Raw genomic sequence first — 27,719 nt, 5'->3', positions numbered from 1 at the left:
CGTCCAGCCACTAGGAAGTTTGGTCCAAGATATTTTTGACCTTCCGCGGCCCGCTTCACTGAAGGAGTTACAAGCATTTTTAAGCAAGATTGCCTATTACCACCGGTTCATTCCCCGGGCTTCCACCATAGCCTGCCCCCTGTACTGCCTTCTGCGCAAGGGTGTTCCTTTCGATTGGTCGCCTGAATGCGAGCGCGCGTTCACCTCGTTGAAGCGCCTCCTCACGTCAGCACCTTTTTTGGTTACTTTTGACCCCAATAAACAGTGGGTCCTGGCTACACATGCTTCGCAGTATGGGGTGGGGGCGGTCCTGGCCCATCGCAACGCGGATGGCTCCGAGCAACCACTGGCGTTTGCGTCTAAAACTATTAGTCCCGCGCAGGCCCATTAATCCCAGGTGGAAAAAGAGGCTTTGGCCATTGTCTACGCTGTTACCAAGTTTCACCCTTTCTTGTATGGCACGAAGTTTCAGTTAATCACTGACCATAAGCCATTAATATCGTTATTTGGCCCTGCCTCTCAGATTCCAGATAGGGTGGCCCACAGACTGCAGCGCTGGGCCTTGTTTCTCTCTAAGTACCATTATGACATTCATTTTCGCCCTGCCAGACAGCATGCCAACGCCGACGCTCTTTCCCGTCTTCCGGTGGGCCTGCATCCTAAGTTAGATTGGGAGGAGATTATGTGTTTTCATTTGGATGTGGAGTCCCGCCAAGCGGTTGATGGCTTCCTGATCACTAGTTCTAGAGTAGCCAGGGAAACGGCAGCTGACCCGGTTCTCCGGCAAGTAGTTCGCCTTGTTCAGGACGGGTGGTCGTCCCAATCTCCAGGCTGGGCCTTGGACCCTCTTTGTACTTATTTTGTTCTACGAGACCGGCTCTCAGTCTTTGAAGGAGTTCTCCTTCTGTTCCCAGTGTGCCAGCCAACAGGCGTCTCCCAGGTCAGCGTTCTCTTCATGGCCGCCAGCAACCCAGGCATGGGAACATGTTCACATAGATTTTGCGGGCCCATTTCTCAATGGCTTTTGGCTCATTGTCATTGATGCTTATTCCCGATTCCCATATGTTGTTCGCTGCTCCTCAACCACTTTAGAAGTTGCAATCCAGGCACTCGCAAAAATCTTTTCTGTCGAAGGTCTGCCAGTCACCCTGGTATCAGACAATGGACCTCAGTTTATTTCACAGACCTTCCAGGATTTTTGTAGGCGCTTCGGTATTCGGCACGTTTGCTATCCCCCCTTTCATCCACAATCGAATGGCGAAGCCAAGCACATGGTGCGCACATTTAAGACGCAGATGAAAAAGTATGTGCACGAATTTCCTGCGGAGGAGGCGTTGACATTTTACCTGACAGCATACCGGACCACACCGATGGGAGATCACAGCCCTGCAGAGCCCCTCCATGGGTGCCAACCTAGGACTCTGCTGCACCTCCTCCGGCCTGGTCCTCACCAGTCTTCGCAAAATGGCGTATCCGACTTTCCACCGGGTATGTTGGTCTGGGCACGTGGGTTTGGTCACAATCCACGTTGGATACCAGCGGTGGTCCTGTGCCGCAATGGCCGCCGGCTCTATACCTTGCAGGCGGGGGACCGGGAGGTACGTCGTAACCAAAATCAGCTATGTCCACATTTGGGCACCCACCCTCCGACCCCTCAGGCGCCAGCTTCCCCATTGCCAGCACCCGTGTTGTTTTCTCAGGGGACGCTACTGTCCCACCTGTGACTCCGCCACACTGCGATGGGTCTCAGCCTTGGCGGCCTTCAGTAGTTCCAGCACCGGCATCGCCATCGTTAGAGATGCCCCGATGAGAGCCGGCCCCCCTTGCAGGCCCGGTTTCTCAGGAGGCTGGTTCACCTGTGGTCGTGCTTCCCCATCGTCCCCGCCACTGGGTCTTGCCTCTCCCGAGGTGGAACGGGATCCGGAGTTCGACAGCTTGTCGCTCGTTATGTCCCGGGCTCTGGTGGTGGGACGACAGGGGCCTCTTTGTGTGGGTCACTTCCAACCGTATTCAAAGGTTCCGGCTCGAAGGTTGGCTCTACCAAGCACTTGCCCGCGAAAGGCAAAGGTCCCGAGTTCGAGTCTCGGTCGGGCACACAGTTTTAATCTGCCAGGAAGTTTCAACATATGATGTAGTGTGTTCTTATTTAGCCACTGAGACTTTCTTGCAAACACAAGCAGGATTTTGTCTTGATAAATACCAGTTATGAATGTTCCTTATGACAAAATCCTGAAGACAGCATTACATCTATTTTCTGCACAGCATGTGTTTATTTTGGAGATCTAGCAGTGAGTTTATTAGCAAACACTGCAAATCACTCTCATGTGGTTGGCCGAGAGTACTTTTATTATACCTTGTATACACATTTCATTAGACATCATGACAGAGCAGAATGGCGCACACCGCAGAACTCACGGACTTCGAATGTGTTCAGGTGATTTGAGTGTCACTTGTGTCATACGCATGTACGCAAGATTTCCACACTCCTAAACATCCCTAGGTCCACTGTTTCTGATATGGTAGTGAAGTGGAAAGGCAGACCTCGTCTGTTGATGGACAGAGACTGCCGACAGTTGAAGAGGGTCGTAATGTGTAATGGGCAGACATCTATCCAGACCATCACACAGGAATTCCAAACTGCGTCAGGATCCTCTGCAAGTTCTATGATAGTTAGGTAGGAGATGAGAAAACTTGAATTTCATGGTTGAGTGGCTGCTCATAAGCCACACATCACATTGGTAAATGCCAAATGATGCCTCACTTGGTGTAAGAAGCGTAAACATTGGACGATTGAACAGTGGAAAAACGTTGTGGGGAGTGACAAATCATGGTGCACAGTGCGGCGATCCGATGGCAGGGTGTGAGAATGGCGAATGCCTGGTGAACATCATCTGCCAGTGTGTGTAGTGCCAACAGTGAAATTTGGAGGCGGTGGTGTCATGGTGTGGTCATGTTTTTCATGGAGGGGGCTAGCACCTATTGTTGTTTTGCATGGCACTATCATAGCACAGACCTACACTGATCTCTTAAACACCTTCTTGCTTCCCACCATTGAAGAGCAATTCAGGGATCACGATTACATCTTTCAACATGATGAAGCGCCTGTTCATACTGCACAGCCTGTGGTGGAGTGGTTACATGACAATAACATCCTAGTAATGCACTGGCCGACGCAGAGTCCTGACCTGAATCCTATAGAACATCTTTGTGATGTTTTGGAATGCTGACTTCATGCCACGCCTCACCGACTGAGATCGATACCTCTTCTCAGTGCTGCAATCCCTGAAGAATGGGCTGCAATTCCCCAAGAAACCTTCCAGCACCTGACTGAATGTACACTGTCACCAAGGCTAAGGGTGGGCCAACAGCATATTAAATTCTAGCATTACTGATGGAGGGCAACACGAACTTGTAAGTCATTTTCAGCCAGGTGTCCAGATACTTTTGATCACATAGTGTACTTCCACAAACCTTAAAGGCACAGGAACTCAAAATAACTATCTAGATGGAGTATTCTCGTCCAAAGCAAATGTAACATTAGGCTTCAATTGAAGTCAGGTCTGTCCTTTATAAAGATGTCATCTCTCGCGAGAACTGTTGTGATATCCACAACCATTTTCAGAAATCAGCAGTTTGCACAGCACCTAGAAGCTCTCAATAAACGTAAGCAATTACAAAGTAATGTACATCATTGGACAAATCCCTCCTGCAGTGTTTGGTTTGAAGAGAGCAGCATATGATGAATCATATGTGTCTACACATTATTCTAATATTGCAGCATCACCATTCTGAGTAAATATAAAGTGGAACAATCATTTTAAGTATTTAGAGGAAAAGGTAAGCCTTTCTTGTGACAACTGGCACCTCCAGCTACACAGGATCAAATGCACAGTCATGTTAATGACATATGAAGTTATCTGTACTGCTATATGAGCAGTTTACAGGTAGAGGTTATGTCATAGCTTAAAACATCTTTATAAATGTTCGGAGAAATATAAAAGATAAATACCACATGATAGACCATCAACAGCCTGCAGTTCATTCACAGGATTCCCAGCACAGCTTCTCAACACAGGAAGTAGCTTACATGACACTCATGTGAGTTACTCTGAAAAAATGCTCATATGATAGTTGTTCTAGGTTAGACTGACTGAAGGACTTACAAAAGTTTAAAGAAAGAGATGTACAATTTGTGACAAATTTGTTCAGTTAATGAGAAGGTGTTACAGTGATCTTTAACAAATTCAAACAGCATAGTCTAAAAAAGGGAGGTATTCAGACTCCTGCTTATAAAAAGTGTACTGCTGCCTTCACTATAAGTATTATCACCAACCATGAAAAACGAAACTTTACTTACTCTTCAGCTTTCATAGTCCTGTAGCATATAATACTACAGTATGTTGATAATTGTTACTTTGGGGCTGTTGAATCACAACTGAATAAAACACATTTTTTCTGGCATACATGTTTCGCCTATATTCTTTGCAAGGTATCTTCAGTGGAAGATTTCATAAATGTTGATCTACAGGTTGTGTTCTTGTCCCTTTGTTACAATTGTTCTTCTTCTGATAACTGCCATTTGAAATTTTGTTTTCACATTTCACAGCACTAGGAAATGAACACACATTTTGGTTCTCTGTCTTAACCCCCTGCTTAGCCAGCTGACATCATCATGAAGTAATGGAGGTAATTTAGTATATGGTGCTCCTTCCATTTTATGGAGCAACATAAGTACTGTTGGTTGAATCCTCGGCTGATCTGAGATGCACCACATGTAGTACCCTGTTATGAATAGTTATGGCCTCTAGAGAAAGACATTTACAGCATTCCTTACAAGCCTCATTGAAATCTGTTGATACAGAATCAGGACACCACATTGAGTACCTACACAATATCAAATATAGAAATCTGAAAAACATTGTGGTAGCTAAGAAAATTCTTATGAAGCTAAGTTTGAACACACAACAATACTGGGCCATATCTGTATAGATAATCAATCATTTAAAATGCAAAATGTAATCAGTATTAGAATGAAAAATAACAGTTACATTAGTGACAATAGGTATATACTCAATAGTGCCTGGAGGAGGCACTTGATGCACAGAGATCACGCCAGAGACTGCGTATTTGTTAACTTTCTGAAGTGATTTGTTAACTTTCTGAAATGTATGGTGATCATGCAAATGTATCTTTATTATTTAGTTGTGAGAGCTGCACCAATTTTTTTTATAAATTCCACGTCATGTGCATGATGTCACAATGCTTTCAACCTTGTAAGACTGCAGGGAACAAAATGGAGAATTCAGATGCCCTTTTGGAATTACTGGCCCCTGACAAAGACAATAAAAGCAGATAATGGAAGGCTGAGGAATTAAGAAAATCAGGAACACTTTAATACAATATGAGGTTATGAAATGAACAAATGAGGCTCTTCAGTGACAGGTGATAGCTTATCTGAGGAGTTCTTCATACTACAAAGTAGTCGGATAGTTTATTTACAGCAAACAGAACAAAGAAGTATTCTCTGCAACATGGTACTTACATTTATAGATCCATCATAACAACCAACAATAATCTTATTTTCACTATGTGTAAAACAGGCAGTTACAGCTTCGCCTTCTACTGGAAGACTTTGTGTGTCTGAAGAGAAATCTTGGTTAAGGCTGTAAAAGTAAAAGCAAAGTTCTAGTCAACATTTTCATTTTTAACTAATATTTAACGTAAAATATGTCTTTAGATATTATCAATCAACAAGTTCCACGCTGCTCTATTTCCATATATAATCACAACCTCCCTCACTGCTCTCACTTCAGGTTTCTAACTTAAGGACTGAGATACACATAAGAGATTTTTACTCTCAAATAACACCCACAGAATTGTTTATACTAGGGTGAATTTTCACTGACAGTTACTTGTGAGTACTTTCTGTATGTGTCTGAGAGTCTTGCAAGGGCTTATGTTGGAAGCATTTACACACAAGTGGGTGAGAAAGTCTGCTGGAGCCGAGAGATCACTTTCCGTGGGGATTTTTCAGTCATAGTTCTGCGAGTGAAGGAAGAGATTGCAATGGAATAAAATCGGGCTGCAGTTGCACTTTTAATACTTTTGATGGCTGTCAGAAAAAGTAAACAGCACTTGCATCAGATAAGAGAGTGGATAAGGTGATGGGATGACTTTGGAGCATGCAAGAATCTCATTGCAGAGCTAGTGATAAATTAAGATGTCTGTAAGTACATCTGGATAACTTTATATCAGCTCTGCTAAGACTTCTATATCATATATTGTTATATTTGCAGTTTAAATTAAGTTCTTGTCAATATTAGTTTTGCTGTCACTGAAAAACTCAAGTGCTTAATTTTTAAGATCTTTGTCACTGGTGGTAGATATTAAGAGGGCTGTATTGTGTTTGAGGTTAGTAATAATTAAATAATATGCCACCTTCGGTCAAAATTTTGATTTCAATGAAGGTCCAACATGTTTCAGATTCATAGCCACTGATTGTTAGTGTTGTTTTTCGAGCACAGACGAGAATGTGTTTGCACATGTAGGTGTCATCTCAACACTCTCTCTCTGAGGTGTCTGAATGTCTGTGGAGAAATGACAGCCCATTCTTTCTCAAGCAGTGAAACCAGAGAAAGTAGTGAAATTGGATTCTCGTGTCTGTAGCAAAGTTGATATTCTAACTCATCCAAAAGGTGTCTGCCTCCATAGCTGAGTGGTCGGAATGGCAGAATGCCACGCAAGGGGTCTGAGTTCGATTCTTGGCTGGGTCAAAGTTTTCTCGGTTCATTGACTGGGTGTTGTGTTATCTTCACCATAATTTCATTCTCATCAACATGAAAGTCGCCAACGTGCTGTCAACTAAACATACTTGCACCAGGTGACCAATCTACTTGATGGGAGGCCCTAGTCACATGCACATTTCATCCCAAAGGTGTTCTATTGGGTTCAGGTCGGGACTCTAGACAAGCCAGTCCATTTCAGGAACATTACTGTACACAAACCATTCTCTTACAGATGCCGTTTCATGACTGATACAAACACTCATCATCTCTGAACTGTTCCTCTACTGTACACAGTACACATTGTGTGAGTGTCTTCATATTCTCGCGAATTTGGGATTTTCTGAGGTGCAATAAGTGGACCACATCTAACCATGAAAAAGGCCCCCCATACCATAACACCAACTCCTCCATACTTCACTGTTGGCCTGACACATGATGGCAGGTAACATTCTACAGGTATTTGCCAAACCCAAACAATTCCATCAGAATACCACAGAGTATAGCGTTACTCATCACTCCAAATGACTTGTTCCCCATATCTTCTAACCAGAGGCATTGTTCTTTACACTACCTCAAGTGTGGCTTAGTGTTGACTACAGAAATGAGCGACTTATGAGGAGCTCCTCGACCATTGTAACCCTTTCTTTTTAACTCCCTGCACACAGTCACTGTGCTAGTTGGACTACTGGTTGCATTTTGGGGCTCACGAGTGATTCCCTCCATGATTTCATGCAATTTTTTACAACAGTCCTCTGCAATGCTTAATGGTTCCTGTCCACCAGTAGATAAGGTCTGCTTGGTCTTGGTTAGCTGTAACTGTTTCTTTGCATTTCCACTTCATAATCACATCACCAACAGTCGACTTGGGCACCCTTAGAATGGCTGAAATTTTTCTGGTGGATTTGTTACTCAGGTGGCATCCGATGACTAGACTGTGCTTGAAATCACTGAACTCTCCTGACCAAACAATTCTGCTATTACTGCTTTGCTACTCGCAATACAATACTTCCTATCTCCTTTTATACTGGTGTGTCTATATCTTTTGACATGTGGTGGTCAATTCTGTATGACATAGAGATGTCGAAATACATCTGATCAGTGTACACCCTACTGTCTTTACCACTTCTTCCAAAGTTGCACATATACGAAGCTCTCGCTAAGTTAACTGATTAATATTGAAATATGAGCTAATTTAGTTAATATTACATTTTAGACTAGTGTATTTACTTCTTCTCTAGGCTATCTATTGAAGGTTTCGCTTTCCTGACCATATTTAAATAGAAAACGAAGTATTTTGTAAAGGATGGTAGGCGCTAGTTTTGTTTACATTTTTTAGGCGTAAATTTTGCATGAGTGCAGATTTTCGTTTTTGACTACAGTTATCACTTCAAAGTCAAATTAACCATGTGTGACAAATGTGGTAGTTGTCATAGAAATTTGAAAGAGGGGGGTATTCTGTGTAGACTGTAACTTATGGTTTCATTTGGGCGAATGTAGTGGGGAGGAAATGAGGGTAGAAAATGAGGCTCTTCCACGGCAGTGTAGGTTATGTAGAAAGGACAGAAAAATAGCTGAACAGGAGGCAAAAAATTGTGCCCTTAAGGCTGAATTAGATAACGTGAACTTGGAATTATGTTGGTTAAGGGAGGACAAGGAGACTGGGAATGGGTAAAGGTAGCAAGCAAAGGGCAAAAAAGGGAAACACTTGAAAAACTCCAGAAATTCAAGTAGTAAATCAGTTTTGCTTGCTATCTGTAGTGGAGGAAGGGCCTCATCCAGATGTAGTTGAAAGTAGGTTGAAGCAGAACATTAGCTTAAAGAAAAAAGACAGATCAGGGTCAAACCAGAATAGGAAAAGAATAATTTTGCTTATAGGCAGCAGTCATAGGAGGGGTGTGGGCCAGCAGCTTCAGGAGAAATTAGGTGCAGGGTACCAGGTCACAAGTTTTGTGAAACCAAGTGCTAGCCTTAGATAGGTGACAGAAAACTTAGGTCAGCTATGCAGGGAATTTGATAAGGAAGATCAGGTAATTATAGTTGGGGGAGCAGGAAACAGCCTGGCTATGAATCCAAAATACAGTATTATGAGAGACCTGGATAAAATAGGAGCAGAAACTGGGCACACAAATGTGGGGTTTGTGGAGGTATTTCAGTGCCATAATCAGCGCTGGGTAAACACTGCTGTAAGGCATGTTAACACAGAGCTGAACAGGATGCTCCAGACACCAGCAAAATCTCACGTGTTGTTCCAGTTAATGCTATTGGTAAGTGGGGATACACTACACATGGCCTGCACCTGAATAGGAAGGGGGAAAACAAGTTAGCTTCTCTATTAACAGAAACTGTAAGGGAGGCCACAGTCACATAAGGGGTGATCCCAGTGGTTAATGGGTCCAGGCAGACAGATTTTTTAGGTTAAAGCCAAAGTCCAGACAGGCAACAATCAAGATAAATAGAATAAAAGAAACTTCATGTACAGTAAATAGGGGCAAAGCTAAGGACAGTATCAACTTACTTCATCAAAATATGAGGGGAATAAAAAATAACGTAGATGAGCTATTAGTGTGTTTAGATGATCTCAAAAATAAAAATGAGACTGACGTACTCTGTCTGTCTGAACACCACGTAACTGTGGGAATGGATAGTGTCAGTACAAATGGGTATAATTTAGCACTTTACTCTTGTAGATCTAGGATGGATAAAGGAGTTACCATTTTCATAAAACAAAGGAGTTACCATTTTCATAAAACAAGGGTACAAATACAAAACTGCAGATGTAGACAAATTTTGTGTTGATCAGCACTTTGAGATTTGTGCATGTGAACTTCAGCTAGATAATGTAGTACTGATATTAGCAACAGTGTACAGGTCCCCATTAGGAGACTGAGAGCAATTTATAAAAAAAGTTTGACTCCCTATTATGCTGTGTGTTAGACAAAAAGTAGAAGTTATTAATCTGTGGTAATTTCAACGTAAACTTTCTAAGTAATTCTGATAGGAAAAGTAAACTAGACGTATTACTAACAACATATAACTTAGAATCAGTAGTCAGACTATGATGCACAACTGATTAACTTACAAAACCTAACAGGGTGTGCAGTTCAGAAGCCATTAAGTATAAGCATGAGATTGCTCAACCCGGTATCTATAGAGCACTTCAGAGAAAGTTTAAGAAATGTTAATTGGGGGGATGTATATAATGAGACAAATGCTAATGATAAATGCATCATATTTCTTGATAAATTTATATCTCTTTTTGAACATTGTTTCTCAAAGAAAATTACTAAAAGTAACACCACACACCTTTCAATGAAACCTTGGGTTACTACAGGTATTAAAGTGTCTCCAGAAAGAAAAAGAAAACTGTATGAGACAGCAAGAACTAGTAAAGATCCAGAAGTAGTTTTACACTATAAAAATTATTGTAACACACTGAGAAAAGTTAAAAGGAAACCAAGAAACATGTATGTTACAGAAGAAATCAACAACTCAGGCAATAAAATCAAACCAATATGGAAATGCTGTAGCCACCAGAAAGATCGCGGGAGGTGCACATTGGCACGGCGCATCACGGACGGTAGTTGCTGCAAGTAGAGTCCCGTCCACCAGAGGGCACGCGTGAATGCGGACGCGACCTCTGCCGGCATAACAACAACAACAACAACAACTACTACTACTACTCCGGCAGCACGGGCCAGGCCCAGTCAGTTAACATCGGGCATGCCTAGGACACAGTCCCGGTCTACGCTAAGTAAAGTGCGACGTAAACGTGAACAGTGTTACTACACAATTGGCGACGAGTAGGGTCGTTCTTTCGCGTGTTGCGTCGTTGTTCCGGTTTCGCAGCTTCTCCACGGCATGGAGGATTTGGTGCGAGTTTTGGTTGCGCAGCAGACGGAACTCATGGCCACCATGAAACAAGTGCTTCCGGCGTTGCTCTCCACGCCGTCTGCTCCGGCGCCGTTCCCTCCTCCCTTTCCCCCATATGACGAGACAGCGGAGGATTGGGAAGCATATGAACATCGCCTTCGGCAGCATTTCCAGGCGTTTCATGTTGCCGATGCGGAGGTATGTCGTGCTGTCTTCTTGTCTTGGATATCTCCCTCGCTGTATCAAGTTTTGTGGCAGCTAGCGCCGTTGCAGGATGCATTGTGTTCATTGCTGTCTTCATATTATCGCCGCCGCACGCATGTTGTGGCGGCTAGGGTTGAGTTCTATCAATGCAAGAAACAGCCCCATCAGTCTTACCGGGCATGGGCCGCTACCCTGCACGGTATTAGTCGCAAGTGTCATTTTGTCACGGAGCAGTCGCGAGAGTCGTACGCCCACATTATGGTACGCGACGTCATTGTTTGTTCGGCCCCTGATAGGGAGGTCCGGCAATGGGCCCTGCAGTTAGAAAACCCTTCCCTCGAGGAAGTCCTGTCTATTGCTCAATCGTATGAAGTCTCTCACGCAGCAGGTCAACAGCTAGAAGCGTGTTCAGGACAGCGCGACCACGTCCACTGTGTCAGGGGTGGACGATGTGCGAGCGGTACAATCCGGCCGTTACGGCCGCTCCCGCACGGCGCGTGAACAGAATTCCGGCCGCCGGCCCCTGTTGCCATCCTGTGCGTTGTGCTATATACATCATGATCGGTCAGAGTGCCCCCAGCGTTGGGCCATTTGTCGCAAATGTAACAGAAAAGGTCACATTGTTAAAGTTTGCCGCTCAGCCTCAAAAGAATCGAAGGAAGCAGGTACGGAGGACATGGACGTTGACATTCAGGAAGTTTCATCGGGCCAGGCTCCCGACGCATCGGCACGCAAACTCTTTATCGAGGTGTCGGTTCGGTCGCGCCGGTTACAACTGCAAGTTGATACGGGCGCGGCAGTTTCCTTGTTGAATGCACAAACTTATTCCAACCTTGGATCGCCCCCGTTGGCGCCAGTTTACCGGCGTCTACGCGGTTATGGTAAACAGTTCATTCCCCTACTGGGTCAATTCACTTTCAACGTGACTTACAAATCAGTCACTCGGCCTATTACTTTTATTGTTGTCCGTGATGCGAGCTGAGCTAACCTTTTTGGCCTGGATGCCTTTCAAGCTCTCGGTTTTTCTATCGCTGACACCATACAGTTGGTCTCCGAAGACGTTCCCTACCAATCGTTGGAATCTTTGATCTCCGACTTTCCAGATATTTTTGAGGAGGGCCTGGGGTGTGTTTCAGATTTTGAAGCTCACTTAACGTTGAAGGTGTCGGCTCACCCGCGTTTTCTACGCGCGAGGCAGATCCCCTTGGCTCTCCGCCCTCAGGTAAAGGAAGAGCTAGACCGGCTGACAGCCCTAGGGGTCGTTCTTCCCATTTCTTCCAGTGAGTGGGCTTCGCCCCTCGTTATTGTAAGGAAGCCCTTGGGAAAATTACATCTTTGTGGCGATTTCAAGGCCACCACTAATTCACAATTGGTAGTGGACACCTATCCTTTGCCTCGTGCTGATGAATTGTCCTCCGGTGTGGCGGGAGGCCAATATTTTTCGAAAATCGATCTGTCAGAGGCTTATCATCAGATACCACTTGATGAGGACTCCAAACGGCTGGCGGTCGTCAACTCTCCGTTTGGCCTTTACCAATACCAGCGGTTGGCCTTTGGAATATCCAGTGCCCCGGCGATATTCCAGCGTTATCTTGAGCATGTCACGTCGACAATCCCTCATTGTATTAATTACCTGGATGACATAATTGTCACAGGCCGCAGCACGAAGGAACACTTGCACAACCTTCGCACCCTCTTTCTCAAATTCAGGTCTGTGGGCTTGCGTTGCAACCTGCATAAGTCAACCTTCTTCCAACCGTCCATTGAGTATGTGGGCTACACCATATCTTGGCACGGCATCCAGCCACTAGGAAGTTTGGTCCAAGGAATCGTCAACCTTCCTCGGCCCGCATCACTGAAAGAGTTACAAGCTTTTTTAGGCAAGATAGCCTATTACCACCGGTTCATTCCCAGGGCTTCCACTATAGCCCACCCCCTGTACTGCCTTCTGCACGAGGGTGTTCCTTTTGATTGGTCGCCTGCATGCGAGCGAGCGTTCACCTCGTTGAAGGGCCTCCTCACGTCAGCCCCTTGTTTGGCTACTTTTGATCCCCATAAGCCGTTGGTCCTGGCTACAGACGCTTTGCAGTATGGGGTGGGGGCGGTCCTGGCCCATCGCAACGCAGGTGGTTCCGAGCAACCACTGGCGTTTGCGTCTAAAACGCTTAGTCCCGCACAGGCCCATTACTCCCAGGTGGAAAAGGAGGCTTTGGCCATTGTTTACGCTGTTACCAAGTTTCACCCTTTCTTGTATGGCACGAAGTTTCAGTTAATTACTGACCATAAGCCGTTAATATCGTTATTTGGCCCCGCCTCTCAGATTCCAGATAGGGTGGCCCACAGACTACAGCGCTGGGCCTTGCCCTACAGGACAGCATGCCAACGCCGACGCTCTTTCCCATCTTCCGGTGGGCCCGGATCCTACGTTCGATCAAGAGGAGATTATGTGTTTTCATTTGGATGTGGCATCCCGCCAAGCGGTTGATGGCTTCCCGATCACTAGTTCTCGAGTAGCCAGGGAAACGGCGGCTAATCCGGTTCTTCGGCAAGTAGTTCGGCTCATTCAGCAGGGGTGGTCTTCCCGCCCTCCGGGCCGGGCCTCGGATCCTCTTCGTAATTATTTTCTTCTACGCGACCGCCTCTCGGTCTTGGAAGGAGTTCTCCTTCTGGCTACCGATGATACAGCTCCTCGCGTGGTTGTTCCTGCATGTTTACAAAGGGAGGTCCTCACGCTATTACATGCATGGCACTGGGGTGTTTCCCGTACTAAAACCTTGGCTCGCAGACATGTGTACTGGCCGGGTATTGACAGAGAAATTGAGCACTTGGGGGCCGCCTGTTCCCAGTGTGCGAGCCAACAAGCATCTCCCAGGGCAGCGTTCTCTTCATGGCCGCCGGCAACCCAAGCATGGGAATGTGTTCACATCGATTTTGCGGGCCCGTTTCTCAATGGCTTTTGGCTCATTGTCATTGATGCTTATTCCCGATTCCCATATGTGGTTCGCTGCTCCTCAACCACTTCAGAAGTTGCAATCCAGCCACTAGCAAAAATCTTTTCTGTGGAAGGTCTGCCAATCACCCTGGTCTCGGACAATGGACCGCAGTTTATTTCGCAGACCACCGGTTGTGGGATGATGGGGGCCTCTTCGTGTGGATCACTTCCAGCCGTATTCGAAGGTTCCGGTTTGAGGGTTGACAGATCCCCTCGACTCCGGCCATCCAATGGATGTGGAGGTCATCGCTCCGGCCCGACGCTCCACCTTCCGACGCAGTGGATCACAGTGGCTGCACTCCCCGAAGGAGGAGGAGTGCTGTAGCCACCAGAAAGATCGCGGGAGGCGCACAGTGGCACAGCGCGTCACGGACGGTAGTTGCTGCAAGTAGAGTCCTGTCCACCAGAGGGCACGCGAGAATACGGGCGCGACCTCTGCCGGCATAACAACAACAACAACAACAACAACAACAACAACTTCGGCAGCACGGGCGGTGCCCAGTCAGTTAACATCGGGCATGCCTAGGACACAGTCCCGGTCTACGCTAAGTGAAGTGCGACGTAAACGTGAACAGTGTTACTACAGGAATGTTGTTAGAAGAGAGACAGGAAAAGTAACCACTGGAGTAAGTAGTATTACTATTAAAGAGAATGAGACCATCCTAACCAACAGTACACAAGTAGCTAATGTATTTAACAACCATGCCTTAAGTGTAGGAGAAAAAGTTGGTAAGAATAGTTGAAAAGAAAAAGCCAGGCAGTACATGGAAGAGTCAGTTTTGAAAAATTTTAGTCACAATAAATGTCACCTAACAACCTCTAATGAAATAAGTAAAATTATTAAATCTTTGAAAAATCAATATTCTGTTGGAATAGATGACATCTCTAGTAAGATATTAAAACAATGTGGAGCAATTACAAGTGATGTTCTGAGTCATGCATGTAATGCATCACTAACTCAAGTTATTTTTCCAGACAGGTTAAAATATGCCATTGTCAGGCCTCTCTACAAAAAGGGGGACATCACAGATGTCAATAATTATTGGCCAGTATCCTTGCTTACAGCATTTTCAAAAATTTTTGAGAAAATAATGTACTCAAGAGTGGTTAGCCATCTCAACAGCAATGGGATACTTAGTAAATCACAGTCTGAATTTCAAAAATGCTGTTCTACTGAGACAGCAATATACAATTTTATTGTCCACTTAACAGAGTCTTTAAAAAAGTAAAATGTCACTGACAGGAATTTTCTGTGACTTGTCCAAAGCATTTGATTGTGTGAACCATGACATTATGTTACAGAAATTACAATTCTATGGTATAAATGGAATAGCATATGAGTGGTTAAGTCATACCTACAGAACAGGAAACAAAAAGTTTCTTTGTATGGGTCAAGCGATTTAAATAAGTTTGCCACTTCACCTAATTGGGGTGAAATTACATTAGGTGTTTACAGGGTACAATCATGGGACCCTTCTGTTCTTGATATATGTGAACGACATCCCTTCTTATCTGAAACAAGAAGCTGAACTGACACTGTTTGCTAATGATATAAGCAATCATTATTAATCCAGTAAAAGAAACTCCAATTGAAACTGATACAAATAAGGGCTTTGGAAAAGTCATCAATTGGTTTTCTGCAAATGGGCTTGCTCTAAACTTTGAAAAAACACAGTACATCCAATTTTCTGCCGCAAAAAGTACAGTCCCTTCAATAAATATAACACATCAACATAAGTCAGTAGACAGGGTAGAGCATACTAAGTTTTTGGGTGTACATATAGATGAGAATCTTAAATGGAAAATTCATATTTTGGATCTTCTAAAGTGACTAGGTTCAGCAACTTTTGCAATCAGAATAATTGCCAATTTTGAGGAAATAGAAATTAGTAAGCTAGCATACTCTGCATACTTTCACTCTCTGATGTCACACGGAATAATACTTTGGGCTAACTCAACACTTAGACAAAAAGTATTCACTGCTCAAAAGAAAGTGGTTAGAATAATATGTGGGGTTCATAGTCGCATGTCTTGTAGGCATCTTTTTAAAAGATTGGGAATTCTTACAACAGCCTCACAGTACATTTACTCACTAATGAAATTTGTTCTCGACAATGTGGACCAGTTTTCATGATTATAATACCAGAAAAAAAGAAAGACTTACACTATCCTTTACACAACCTTTCTTTGGCACAGAAAGGGGTAAAATATGCTGCTATAAAATTTTTTGACAAATTACCAGATGAAATAAAATGTCTGACAGACAGCAGTAATAGCTTCAAAAATAAATTGAAATCATATCTTCTTGACAACTCCTTCTATACCATAGATGAATTCTTGAATAGAAATAAATAAATCAATTACTATAGTATATGCATGTTGTGCCATTAAAAAATCTTGTATCATATGTGCATTTCTTGTGCACTTGACACATTCCGCATCTTAACGGCTTCCATACCGTGTGACTGATCTATGGAACATGCAACCAACCAACCAACTAACTAACCAACTCAGCACTCAACTATACTATGCAATATCCATGTCTGATGCTATGCCCTTGTTGTTCCCAACTCTCTATTCTTTGGATCATATCCTGTGGAAGATACAAGGTCAAAACTTGTCACATACATCTACACCAGCTCAGTCATCAGCACTAGCTACCCAACATACATCTACACCAGCTCAGTCATCAGCACTAGCTACCCATTAAAGGCAAGTCCATGCATGAAAGCAGCCACATCACATGAGGGCCTGCTGAAAAGTAAGGCATCAGAATTTTTATGCGAAAACTCTTATTAAAGTTTTTAAAATAAATCAAACTTTATTAGCATCCTACATCTTTATTCTTCAGTCATTTTGGCAATGAAAATATTTTTCCCAATGAGAAATGAGTTTGTTGATATTGTCACTATAAAATTTTGACTCCGCTGACAGAGCCACAACCTCACCCCTCCTAGCACCAATTCATCATAATCAAAGTGAAGTCCTCAAAGGTTTACTTTAAGTTTTGGAAACATATGAAAATCAGATGGAGCCAAGTTGGGACTGTATGGAGGATGATCGATGACGACAGTGAACCTAAGGTGTTGGATTGTTGCATAGGTCGCAATGCTTGCGTGTGGTCTGGCATTATCATGCTGCAGGAGACGATGCTTTATGTGTGGATGAACTCTCTTTGAATCCATGCTTTCAGTTTTCTGTCGTGGGAAACTCAATTACAGTATGTTCTTCTTCTTCCTCACAAACCGAGATATTGGGGGGGGGGGGGGGGTCAAAAAGTTTCTTGCTTAAGAAATAAAGAATGACACAAATTTCATAATACCAATTTATTTTTCAGTATAATACCCATGAACACTAAATCACTTGCAGGCACGCTCAACCAAGCAATGCATCATCACAATTGAATTGTCATTCTTTGAGGTCTTTTTTTTTAGGTTTGGGAAAAGAAAAAGTCTGATGGACCAAAATCTGGAGGATATGGTGGATGACATAACAATTCAGACCCGCAGTCATGCAGAGTTTCCAGTTTTGCGAGGACTTTGTGCGCCAGTGTGATGTCCTGATGCAAAAGAACTCTGCGCACCAATTTTCCTCATCTTTTTTTCTTTATATCTTCTCTCAAATGGCACAGGAGGGTGCAATAGTGTGATGCACTGATAGTTATGCCTTTTTGCAAGTAATCCACTATAATTACCCCTTCTCCATCTCAGAAGACCGATGCCATTACCTTACCAGCTGAATTTTGTACCCAAAATATTTTTGGGATAGGGAATGAAGAATGTTTCATTGTTTTGACTGTTGTTTTGCCTCAGGATGAAAGTGGTGAACCAACGTTTCATCCATTGTCACATACCTTGCGAGAAAGCTGTCTTCATCCACTTCAAATTGGAGGACTATTTCTTCAAAACACTGCACATGCTTCCATCTCTGATCTGTGATCTGCATTCAAGTCTTTCAGGACCCACCCAGATGAAACTTTCTGTGTTCTCAAGATAACCACAACATGTCATGATCACACCCATGGGAGATTGCAAATATGGTTTCAATGTGCTGCAACACTGTTCGACGGTCCTGCAAAATTGTATTGTGAATTGCAGTCACTGTTTCATCAGTGGCAACGGTGACAGGCCTTCCGCTCCTTGGTGCATCTTCCACACTTATTCTTCCACATTTGAAGTCAGGCATCCAGTTTCTCACTGTTGCATAAGACGGAGCACTGTCCTTTTGCGTATTCTGCATGTCCTCCAAAATTTCCTTGGGTGTCATTCCCTTCACCGATTTTCACCATTTTGCTTACACTATGGTACACAATGCATCCTAGCTGCAAAACTAATGAAGATGGAGCTGCAAAATTTGCCTTGCATACCCAAAAGGTTCACCATAAAAGTAGGTGGTGGTGTTTGTGCGAGACATCATGGTACCTATCTCAGGCTAGAAACTTTTTGACTGCCCCTCGTAGTTACATTACACATCTCCACATTACACGCTGCTATGCAAAGCCCTCTAGTGGTACAGAGTTGCAATTTGTGTCAGTGAAGTTGGAAAGTCGACTGAGTAATATGCATATCATGCAATACTTCAACCAATATTGCGAGCAGAATAAAAAAATTTGGAGGCATTACTTTTCAGTACACCCTCATATATATTCCTTGCAACAACTTCAAATCATTCTACATGAGAATGATAATGAACAAACTATACTTCAGAATGAATGGCTAATACAAACTGTGGGCAAAGACAACTAAAGCACCCAGTTGTGAAGCATACTGGGTAGCTTCAATGGCTGTTGCATCATCTGGATACTCCCCAGCACCATCCTCTCCCTACCTGACACACGGTTTTTTGAACTTTGGATCTATAAACTCCTCTTACAACACATCCTTCATTATCACATCTGCCATGCCCTCAATCACTGCTAGTCCTTGTTGTGTAACAGACCACAACTCGAGATACTGAAAGGTTTCAGATAGATTGTACAGGGTGTTTCAAACTGAATATACAGGTTTTAAGGCTTTGTAACATTTATTACATTCACCTTACAATTATAAATAATACATCAAACGAAAGGGCAACTCAAACAGTTTTGCTTGTGTACCTGTATGAGCCAAGAGTGACTGAACAAAATGTTCAAGAAATCAGTTTGGAAGGATAGTCTACACCTACATCTACATTTATACTACACAAGCCACCCTATGGGGTGTGGCGGAGGGCACTTTACATGCCACTGTCATTACCCCCTTTTCCTGTTCAAGTCGCGTATGGTTCGCGGGAAGAACGACTGCCGGAAAGCCTCTGTGCGCGCTCGAATCTCTCTAATTTTACATTCGTGATCCCCTCGGGAGGTATAAGTAGGGGGAAGCAATATATTCGATACCTCATCCAGAAACGCACCCTTTCGGAACCTGAACAGCAAACTACACCGCGATGCAGAGCACCTCTCTTGCAGAGCCTGCCACTTCAGTTTGCTAAACATCTCCGTAATGCTATCACGCTTACCAAATAACCCTGTGACAAAACGCCTTCTTTGGATCTTCTCTATCTCCTCTGTCAACCCAACCTGGTACGGATCCCACACTGATGAGCAATGCTCAAGTATAGGTCGAACGAGTGTTTTGTAAGCCACCTCCTTTGTTGATGGACTACATTTTCTAAGGACTCTCCCAATGAATCTCAACCTGGCACCTGCCTTACTAACAATTAATTTTATATGATCATTCCACTTCAAATTGTTCTGTACACATACTCCCAGATATTTTACAGAAGTAACTGCTACCAGTGTTTGTTCCGCTATCATATAATCATACAATAAAGGTTCTTTCTTTCTATGTATTCGCAATACATTACATTTGTCTATGTTAAGGGTCAGTTGCCACTCCCTGCACCAAGTGCCTATCCGCTGCAGATCTTCCTGCATTTCGGTGCATTTTTCTAATGCTGCAACTTCTCTGTATACTACAGCATCATCCGTGAAAAGTTGCATGGAACATCTGACACTATCTACTAGGTCATTTATATATACTGTGAAAAGCAATGGTACCATAACACTCCCCTGTGGCATGCCAGAGGTTACTTTAACATCTGTAGACGTCTCTCCATTGAGAACAACATGCTGTGTTCTGTTTGTTAAAAACTCTTCAATCCAGCCACACAGCTGTTCTGATATTCCATAGGCTCTTACTTTGTTTATCAGGCGACAGTGCGGAACTGTATCGAACGCCGTCCGGAAGTCAAGGCAAATGGCATCTACCTGGGAGCCTGTATCTAATATTTTCTGGGTCTCATGAATAAATAAAGCAAGTTGGGTCTCACACAATCGCTGTCTCCGGAATCCATGTTGATTCCTACAGAGTAGATTCTGGGTTTCCAGAAATGACATGATACATGAGCAAAAAACATGTTCTAAAATTCTACAACAGATCGATGTCAGATATATAGGCCTATAGTTTTGCGCATCTGCTCGACGACCATTCTTGAAAAGTGGAACTACCAGTGCTCTTTTCCAATCATTTGGAACCTACCGTACCTCTAGAGACTTGCGGTACACGGCTGTTAGAAGGGGGGCAAGTTCTTTTGTGTACTCTGTGTAGAATCGAATTGGTATCCTGTCAGGTCCAGTGGACTTTCCTCTGTTGAGTGATTTCAGTTGTTTTTCTATTCCTTGGACACTTATTTTGATGCCAGCCATTTTTTCGTTGGTGCGAGGATTTAGAGAAGGAACTGCAGTGCGGTCTTCCTCTGTGAAACAGCTTTGGAAAAAGGTGTTTAGTATTTCAGCTTTATGCGTGTATCCTGTGTTTCAATGCCATTATCATCCCAGAGTGTCTGGATGTGCTGTTTCGATCCACTTACTGATTTAACGTAAGACCAGAACTTCCTAGGATTTCCTGTCAAGTTGGTACATAGAATTTTACTTTCGAATTCACTGAACGCTTTATGCATAGCCCTGCTTACGCTAACTTTGACATCGTTTAGCTTTTGTTTGTCTGAGAGGTTTTGGCTGCATTTAATTTTGCAGTGAAGCTCTCTTGCTTTCGCAGTAGTTTCCTAACTTTGTTGTTGAACCACGGTCAGTTTTTCCCGTCCCTCACAGTTTTACTCGGCACGTACCTGTCTAACGCATTTTACGATTACCTTGAACTTTTTCCATAAACACTCAACACTGTCAGTGTCAGAGCAGAAATTTTCGTTTTGATCTGTTAGGTAATCTGAAATCTGCCTCCTATTACTCTTGCTAAACAGATAAACCTTCCTCCCTTTTTTTATATTCCTATTTACTTCCATATTCAGGGATGCTGCAACGGCCTTATGATCAATGATTGCCCCTTCCGCGCTTACCGAGTCGAAAAGTTCGGGTCTGTTTGTTATCATTAGGTCCAAGATGTTATCTCCCCGGGTTGGTTCTCTGTTTAATTGCTCGAGATAATTTTCGGATAGTGCACTCAGTATATTCTCACTCGATGCTCTGTCCCTACCACCCATCCCAAACATCTGAGTGTCCCAGTCTGTATCTGGTAAATTGAAATCTCCACCTAAGACTATAGCATGCTGAGGAAATTTATGTGAAATGTATTCCAGATTTTCTCTCAGTTGTCCTGCCACTAATGCTGCTGAGTTGGGAGGTTGGTAAAAGGAGCCAATTATTAACCTAGCTTGGTTGTTGAGTATAACCTCCACCCATAATAAGTCACAGGAACTATCAACTTCTATTTCACTACAGGATAAACTACTACTAACAGCGACAAACATGCTACCACCGGTTGCATGCAATCTATCGTTTCTAAACACCATCTGTGCCTTTGCAAAAATTTCGGCAGAATTTATCTCTGGCTTCAGCCAGCTGTCCGTACCTATAACAATTTCAGCTTCGGTGCTTTCTATCAGCACTTGAAGTTCTGGTACTTTACCAACGCAGCTTTGACAGTTTACAATTACAATACCGATTGCTGTTTGGTCCCCGCATTTCCTGACTTTGCCCCACACCCTTTGAGGCTGTTGCCCTTTCTGTACTTGTCCAAGGCCATCTAACCTATAAAAAAAAAACCGCCTAGTCCACACCACACAACCCCTGCTACCCGTGTAGCCACCTGCTGTGTGTAGTGGACTCCTGAACTATCCAGCGGAACCCGAAACCCCACCACCCTATGGCGCAAGTCAAGGAATCTGCAGCCCACACGGTCGCAGAACCGTCTCAGCCTCTGATTCAGACCCTCCACTCAGCTCTGTACCAAAGGTCCGCAGTCAGTCCTGTTGACAATGCTGCAGATTGTGAGCTCTGCTTTCATCCCACTAGCGAGACTGGCAGTCTTCACCACAACAGAAAGCCGCCGGAAGCCAGAGAGGATTTCCTCTGATCCATAGCAACACACATCATTGGTGCCGACATGAGTGACCACCTGCAGATCGGTGCACCCTGTACCCTTCATGGCATCCGGAAGGACCCTTTCCACATCTAGAATGACTCTCCCCAGTATGCACACAGAGCGAACATTGGTTTTCTTCCCATCCCTTGCAGCCATATCCCTAAGGGGCCCCATTACGCGCCTGACATTGGAGCTCCCAACTACCAGTAAGCCCGCCCTCTCCAATCGCCCGGATCTTGCAGACTGAGGGGCAACCTCTGGAACAGGACAAGCAGCCATATCCGGCTGAAGATCAGTATCAGCCGGTGACAGAGCCTGAGTCATGAATAAGCAGTTCCAGTGACATCTGTGTGGAGACGCCTACAACTATGTCCTTATCGTTTGCAGTTGTTAGAAGCTCCAAAGCCTACAGAGTATGGTTTATGTGCCAGCTTTGCAACTGAAATGTTGCTGCATGGCGATGAAGATTTTCTGGATCGTGTCACCTTTGATGATGAATCGACATTTCACTTAAGTGGAAATGTGAACACAAGTAATGTGCACATCGAGGAGTCAACAAATCCCCATGAGACAACATAGTTGGAAAGAGACTAAGCTGAATTTTTCTGTGCCATATCCCGAAGGAAAGTTTATGAGGAGACTTTCTTTTTTGGTGAAGCAACTATAACTGGTGCTTCTTATCTTGATGCTTTAAATTATGGCTCTTTTCCTCAACTGGATGAATCTGAACCACAGAACTTTATTTGGCAGCAGGATGGTGCGCCTCCTCATTGGCATAACTCAGTGCGCAATTGGTTAAATGACGTTGTACCATAATGCTGGATTTGCCGCAAGGGGCCGAATGCCAGAGCTTGTTTTGTGTGACCTCCACATTCACAAATGAGCTGACTCAATGGAACTTTTACGTTTGGCAATTCATAACGGATATTGTGTATGTGTGTCTGCTACCCACTGAGCCACCTGACTTTAGAAACAGGATCATTGCAACAATTATACCAGACCCACTAATCAAGCTTTGGAAAGAACTCCCATACTGACTTGATGTCAGACAAATGGTGGTCACATTGAACACTTGTAAGAAAAACTATTTCAGCTGCTCTTTCATTTGATTTATTATTTGCAATTGTAAGTTGAATGTGATGAATGCTACGGAGCCTTAGAACCCGTACATTCATTTTGAAACGCCCTGTATAATTGTAAGAGAGAGATTTAGAAACCAAGACAGAGACTTAGAAACCAAGAGAGAGATTTAGAAACCATATTTTAAACTGCAAACCTTTTTAGGAGCAATTGTGCGTTCTGACCATAATTTATTGGTTAAAATGCTGCCTACAGAAAAATGAAAGCTACTTTGGAGATCACAGAAGCAAGTGTATACATATCAAGAGGTCACATGGAAAGCCCCTACCAAGCAAAGAAGTGAAGGCCAAGAAGGGCAAACTTACAGTATTTATAGATTTAGGGAAAACTTTTGACAATTTTGACTGGGACACTCTCTTTGAAAGAAATTCTGATGGTCTGAAGGTTGTAAGGATAAAACATCGGGAGCCAAAGGTTATCTAAAACCTATAAAGACACCAGTCTGCAGTTCTGAGAGTCAGGGCATGAAAAAGGAGGCAGTGAATGAGAAGGGAGTGAGACTGAGTTGTAGCCAATCCTGTATGTTATTCAGCCTGTACACCAAACGAACTGTAAAGGCAAGCTACAAGATATTTGGAAAGTTTATTTAAGTTTGGGGAGAAGAAAACAAATTTTTGAAAGTTTGCTTATGACACTGAAATTCTGCCAGCCATGGCAAAGGGTTGAGGGACCAGTTTAACAGAATGGATAGTGACTTGAAAAGTGGTTGTAAGATGAACACCAACAAATGTAAAACATAGGTAATGGAGCGTAGTTGAATTAAATTAGGTGATGCTGCTATAATCTGATAAGAGAAAGTGACACTAAAAGTAGTAGACTGGGTTCACCTTTTTGGCAGCAAAATAACTCACAATAGCCAAAGTAGAGAAGACAAAATACAGATTAGCAATAGTAAGAAAAGTATTTAAAAAAAAAAAAAAAAAAAAAAAAAAAAAAAAAAAAAAAAAAAAAAAGAAGAAAGTAGTTATCATCAAATGTAAATTTAAGTGTTGGAACGCCTTTCGCTGAAGGTATCTGTCTTTACTGTAGCATTGTATGGAAGTGAAACGGATCACAAACAATTCAGCCAAGAAAAAAATAGAAGCTTGGCAAATTTGGTGCTACAGAAAAATGCCGAATATTAGATAGGCAAACTGGTTAATTAATGAAGTAGTACTGAATCCAACTCGGGGAAAATGAAATTTATGGCACAAGTTGACTAAAAGAAGGGATCAGTTCATAGGACACATCTTTTTAGGCATCAAGGAATAGTCAATACAGTTACGAAGGAGGAGGAGGGAGAGGGGGGAAGAGGGAGAGGGGGGAAGAGGGAGAGGGGGGAAGAGGGAGACGGGAGGGAGGGAGGGAGGGAGAGAGGGGGAGGGGGGAGGGGGGAGAAGGGGACGGGGAGAGGGGGAGGGGGAGGGGGGGAGGGAGGGAGGGTGGGAGGGAGGGGGGGGGAGAGAAAGAGAAAGAGAGAAAGAGAGAGAGAGAGAGAGAGAGAGAGAGTTTTTGTTAGGGGTAACACTTGTAGAGGGTGACCAAGGCTTGAGGAGGAGGAGGGAGAGTGGGGAAGTGGGAGAGTGGGGAAGTGGGAGAGGGGGGAAGAGGGAGAGGGGGGAAGAGGGAGACGGGAGGGAGGGAGGGAGGGAGGGAGAGAGGGGGAGGGGGGAGGGGGGAGAGGGGGAGGGAGGGAGGGGGGAGGGGGAGGGGGAGGGGGAGGGGGAGAGAAAGAGAGAGAGAGAGAGAGAGAGAGAGAGAGAGGGAGGGAGAGAGAGAGAGAGAGAGAGTGTTTTTGTTAGGGGTAACACTTGTAGAGGGTGACCAAGGCTTGACTACAGTAAGCAGGTCCAAACTGATATAGGTTGTAGTAGTAATTCAGAGATTAAGAGGCTTGCACAGGATAAACTTTCATGGAGAGGCATCAAATTGGTCTTCAGACTGAGGATGACAATGACAATCAATGACAATGACAATAACAACTACAACTACCACCACCACCATCACCACCCAGAAAGCATTCTCATGGGCTAAACATGTCTTCTCATGCCTAGACTGAGTTTCCCCCAAATATGACTCTGCAGGGAATCAAGGAATGAAAGTATGTTACAAAACCTGCAAAGGCATTGATAGTAGATAGTATCTGACAGTACAGGTAGATAGGTTCACTTTTTACATGATGTCATCAAAATGAGATTTCCACGGGAGGTCCCAATAGCTCACAGGTCTAACCTCTTGCATTTCTTTCGTCATATTAACATATTAAGAGGGTTAAATATTACCCCTAACAGAATTTTAAACACATGAGGTACTGCACAAGTATCAGTATTCCCAATCTGCTGTAGCAAGCCATCCAGAGAGCAAAAATATGTACTCACTCCCACAACTGGTGGCACCACATACTCACAGCAGGCCATGAGTAAACAGCATTGTACCAGGAACATGCTTCCCCTTTCTACATCATGTCATGTGGCATGACCCATGGTCTATGGAGCAGAACAAAGCTACCTGCATAGCAGCAACAATTTAGTCTCGTACTCATCCCTGCATGTTTATTATTTACGTGTTTGAATTAGGACTGTGTCTAGTGTTTTTCTCTGGCTGGATTTCTCATAGCATTACAATGGAATTTGGCTCTAAACAAAGACATGCAGTCTTTCACAGTGTTCATCCTATGTGTAATCACAGCCAGCGAGATGCTTTCGTTGTGCACTGAACTCATAGCCTATACAGAACTTGTAAGAAATGTCTGCATTCTAATAAAGAGAATGGTAACCTTGTTCCACAACAGTGGTAACAAGGTTCTATGTATCCATAACATTTCACAATGGATTCAGGGTTTATGCTATTCTTTAAATTTCAGGAAGCACAACACTAACAACAGCTTGCTATGAAAACAGCAACTCACCACTTTGGTATAGTTAACAGTGTGCTAATCGCCAGCCTTGGCAGCATACACCATGCCCTCATTTCCATTGTTTCAAGAAGCCATGGATGACTGGGATGTACAATTGCAACGTCTATGGCAATGCTTCACAGTGTTTAAGGTTAGCGATCCAGAAATTCAATAGGCTCTATTTTTTTATCCTGGGCCTCTCAAGATTTTAGTGTTTTCTTTTTTAGCTCCACCAGTTAAATGACACTGATGTACTGTATTTTTCCATAATATGTGAATTATTGCCTGATTACTATAGTCACAAAGCCCGTAAAGTACTTGCTAGGTTTAAAAATGATTTTACCCGCAAATAATCTTCTGAATTGTACCTGATTTTAGTTCTGCAGAACTAAGAGGCTTAAGTCAATGTTGAAATTTCATATGTATGAATGAGATGCGTAAATTATCCCAAAAAGACTCTCTCATTCAGGATTGTATTATCCAGTATTCTGCAGGCATATACGTTCACACAAAGGCTTTATAAGAATCCTAAATGTTGCATAGTGTTTCAGATTTTCACAGGAAACCAAACAATATTGGTTGAATCATTCTGACATCTCCTCATTAACTTCAGCAGAAACAAGACAAATGACCAGCTCACTCACTGAGAGTGCAGCCGGCAGCTGATATTGTTACTAGAGAATGATGCCATCCCTGGCAAGAATCACAGTGGCACACAAAAAAGGCCTTCCAGCAACGTGGTTCAAAATCTGAGTCACATTTTTTCCCCTATGTAAATCTTCTGCATACACCAGCTGCCATCCTCTAACGATTGTTTTAAACATCACTCTTGACACTGATGCCCCATGTGTGATGAACAGTGTTTTCATTGTTAAAAATGTGGCCCATAGGTAGTGTCTGCAGTTCCTCCTTCCACAGAATGACTACAAGGAACCAGAAGGATTGAGTAAATGAAACCAGACCATCATTAACCCGGAAACAGGCAAACCACAGAGGTTTTAAATTGAATTACAAATGTTTTCCAAACTGATAAAAATTTCAAACTTTGCTGATAAATTGGAGCACATACATTAAGTTGGGTTCAGCAGAATTTCAAACTTGCTCCAGAAACATTACATCCTATAGTGGACACAAAGTTAAGATGCAAGCGACTTTCCGAACTGAGTTGACATACAAATGTGTGCTGCATCATATCACTTTTTTTGTTTTAGTTATCTTGCAACAGATATTATTTTCATTGTGCAGAGCACTGGAAAACAGTACGCTGCTTGATATTTTATTTGAGTATGTAAGCTTATTTTGGCTTCATTGCCTTCAACAGTACATTTACTAACAATCACATTTATTTATGAATTACATAATATATAATTAGTTTTTTAAATTTTTTTTTATACATTTGGTGTTGTACTCAGGTCCTGAAGTTGTAAATGGATTAGTTGGTTGTAATATTATTTTCAGCACTATTCTGAAGTTGTTCAATAATTAATTAATTA

At 43.3% G+C, this 27,719-nt stretch overlaps 1 protein-coding gene across 1 annotated transcript in view; it reads right to left on the bottom strand.

Moving 5' to 3' along the window:
* The window catches only part of LOC126470597 (apoptotic protease-activating factor 1), a 262,484-nt gene that overhangs the window by 112,003 nt on the left and 122,762 nt on the right, over nucleotides 1-27,719 (bottom strand). Inside the window, exon 11 of the mRNA XM_050098549.1 lies at nucleotides 5,543-5,663. Within this exon, the coding sequence (XP_049954506.1) occupies nucleotides 5,543-5,663 (121 nt within the window). The remainder of the gene's footprint in view (nucleotides 1-5,542; nucleotides 5,664-27,719) is intronic.

This window comes from Schistocerca serialis, chromosome 3 (assembly GCF_023864345.2).
Source record: "Schistocerca serialis cubense isolate TAMUIC-IGC-003099 chromosome 3, iqSchSeri2.2, whole genome shotgun sequence".
Taxonomy (NCBI): Eukaryota; Metazoa; Arthropoda; class Insecta; order Orthoptera; family Acrididae; genus Schistocerca; species Schistocerca serialis.
This window is presented reverse-complemented; position numbering and strand designations above follow the sequence as displayed.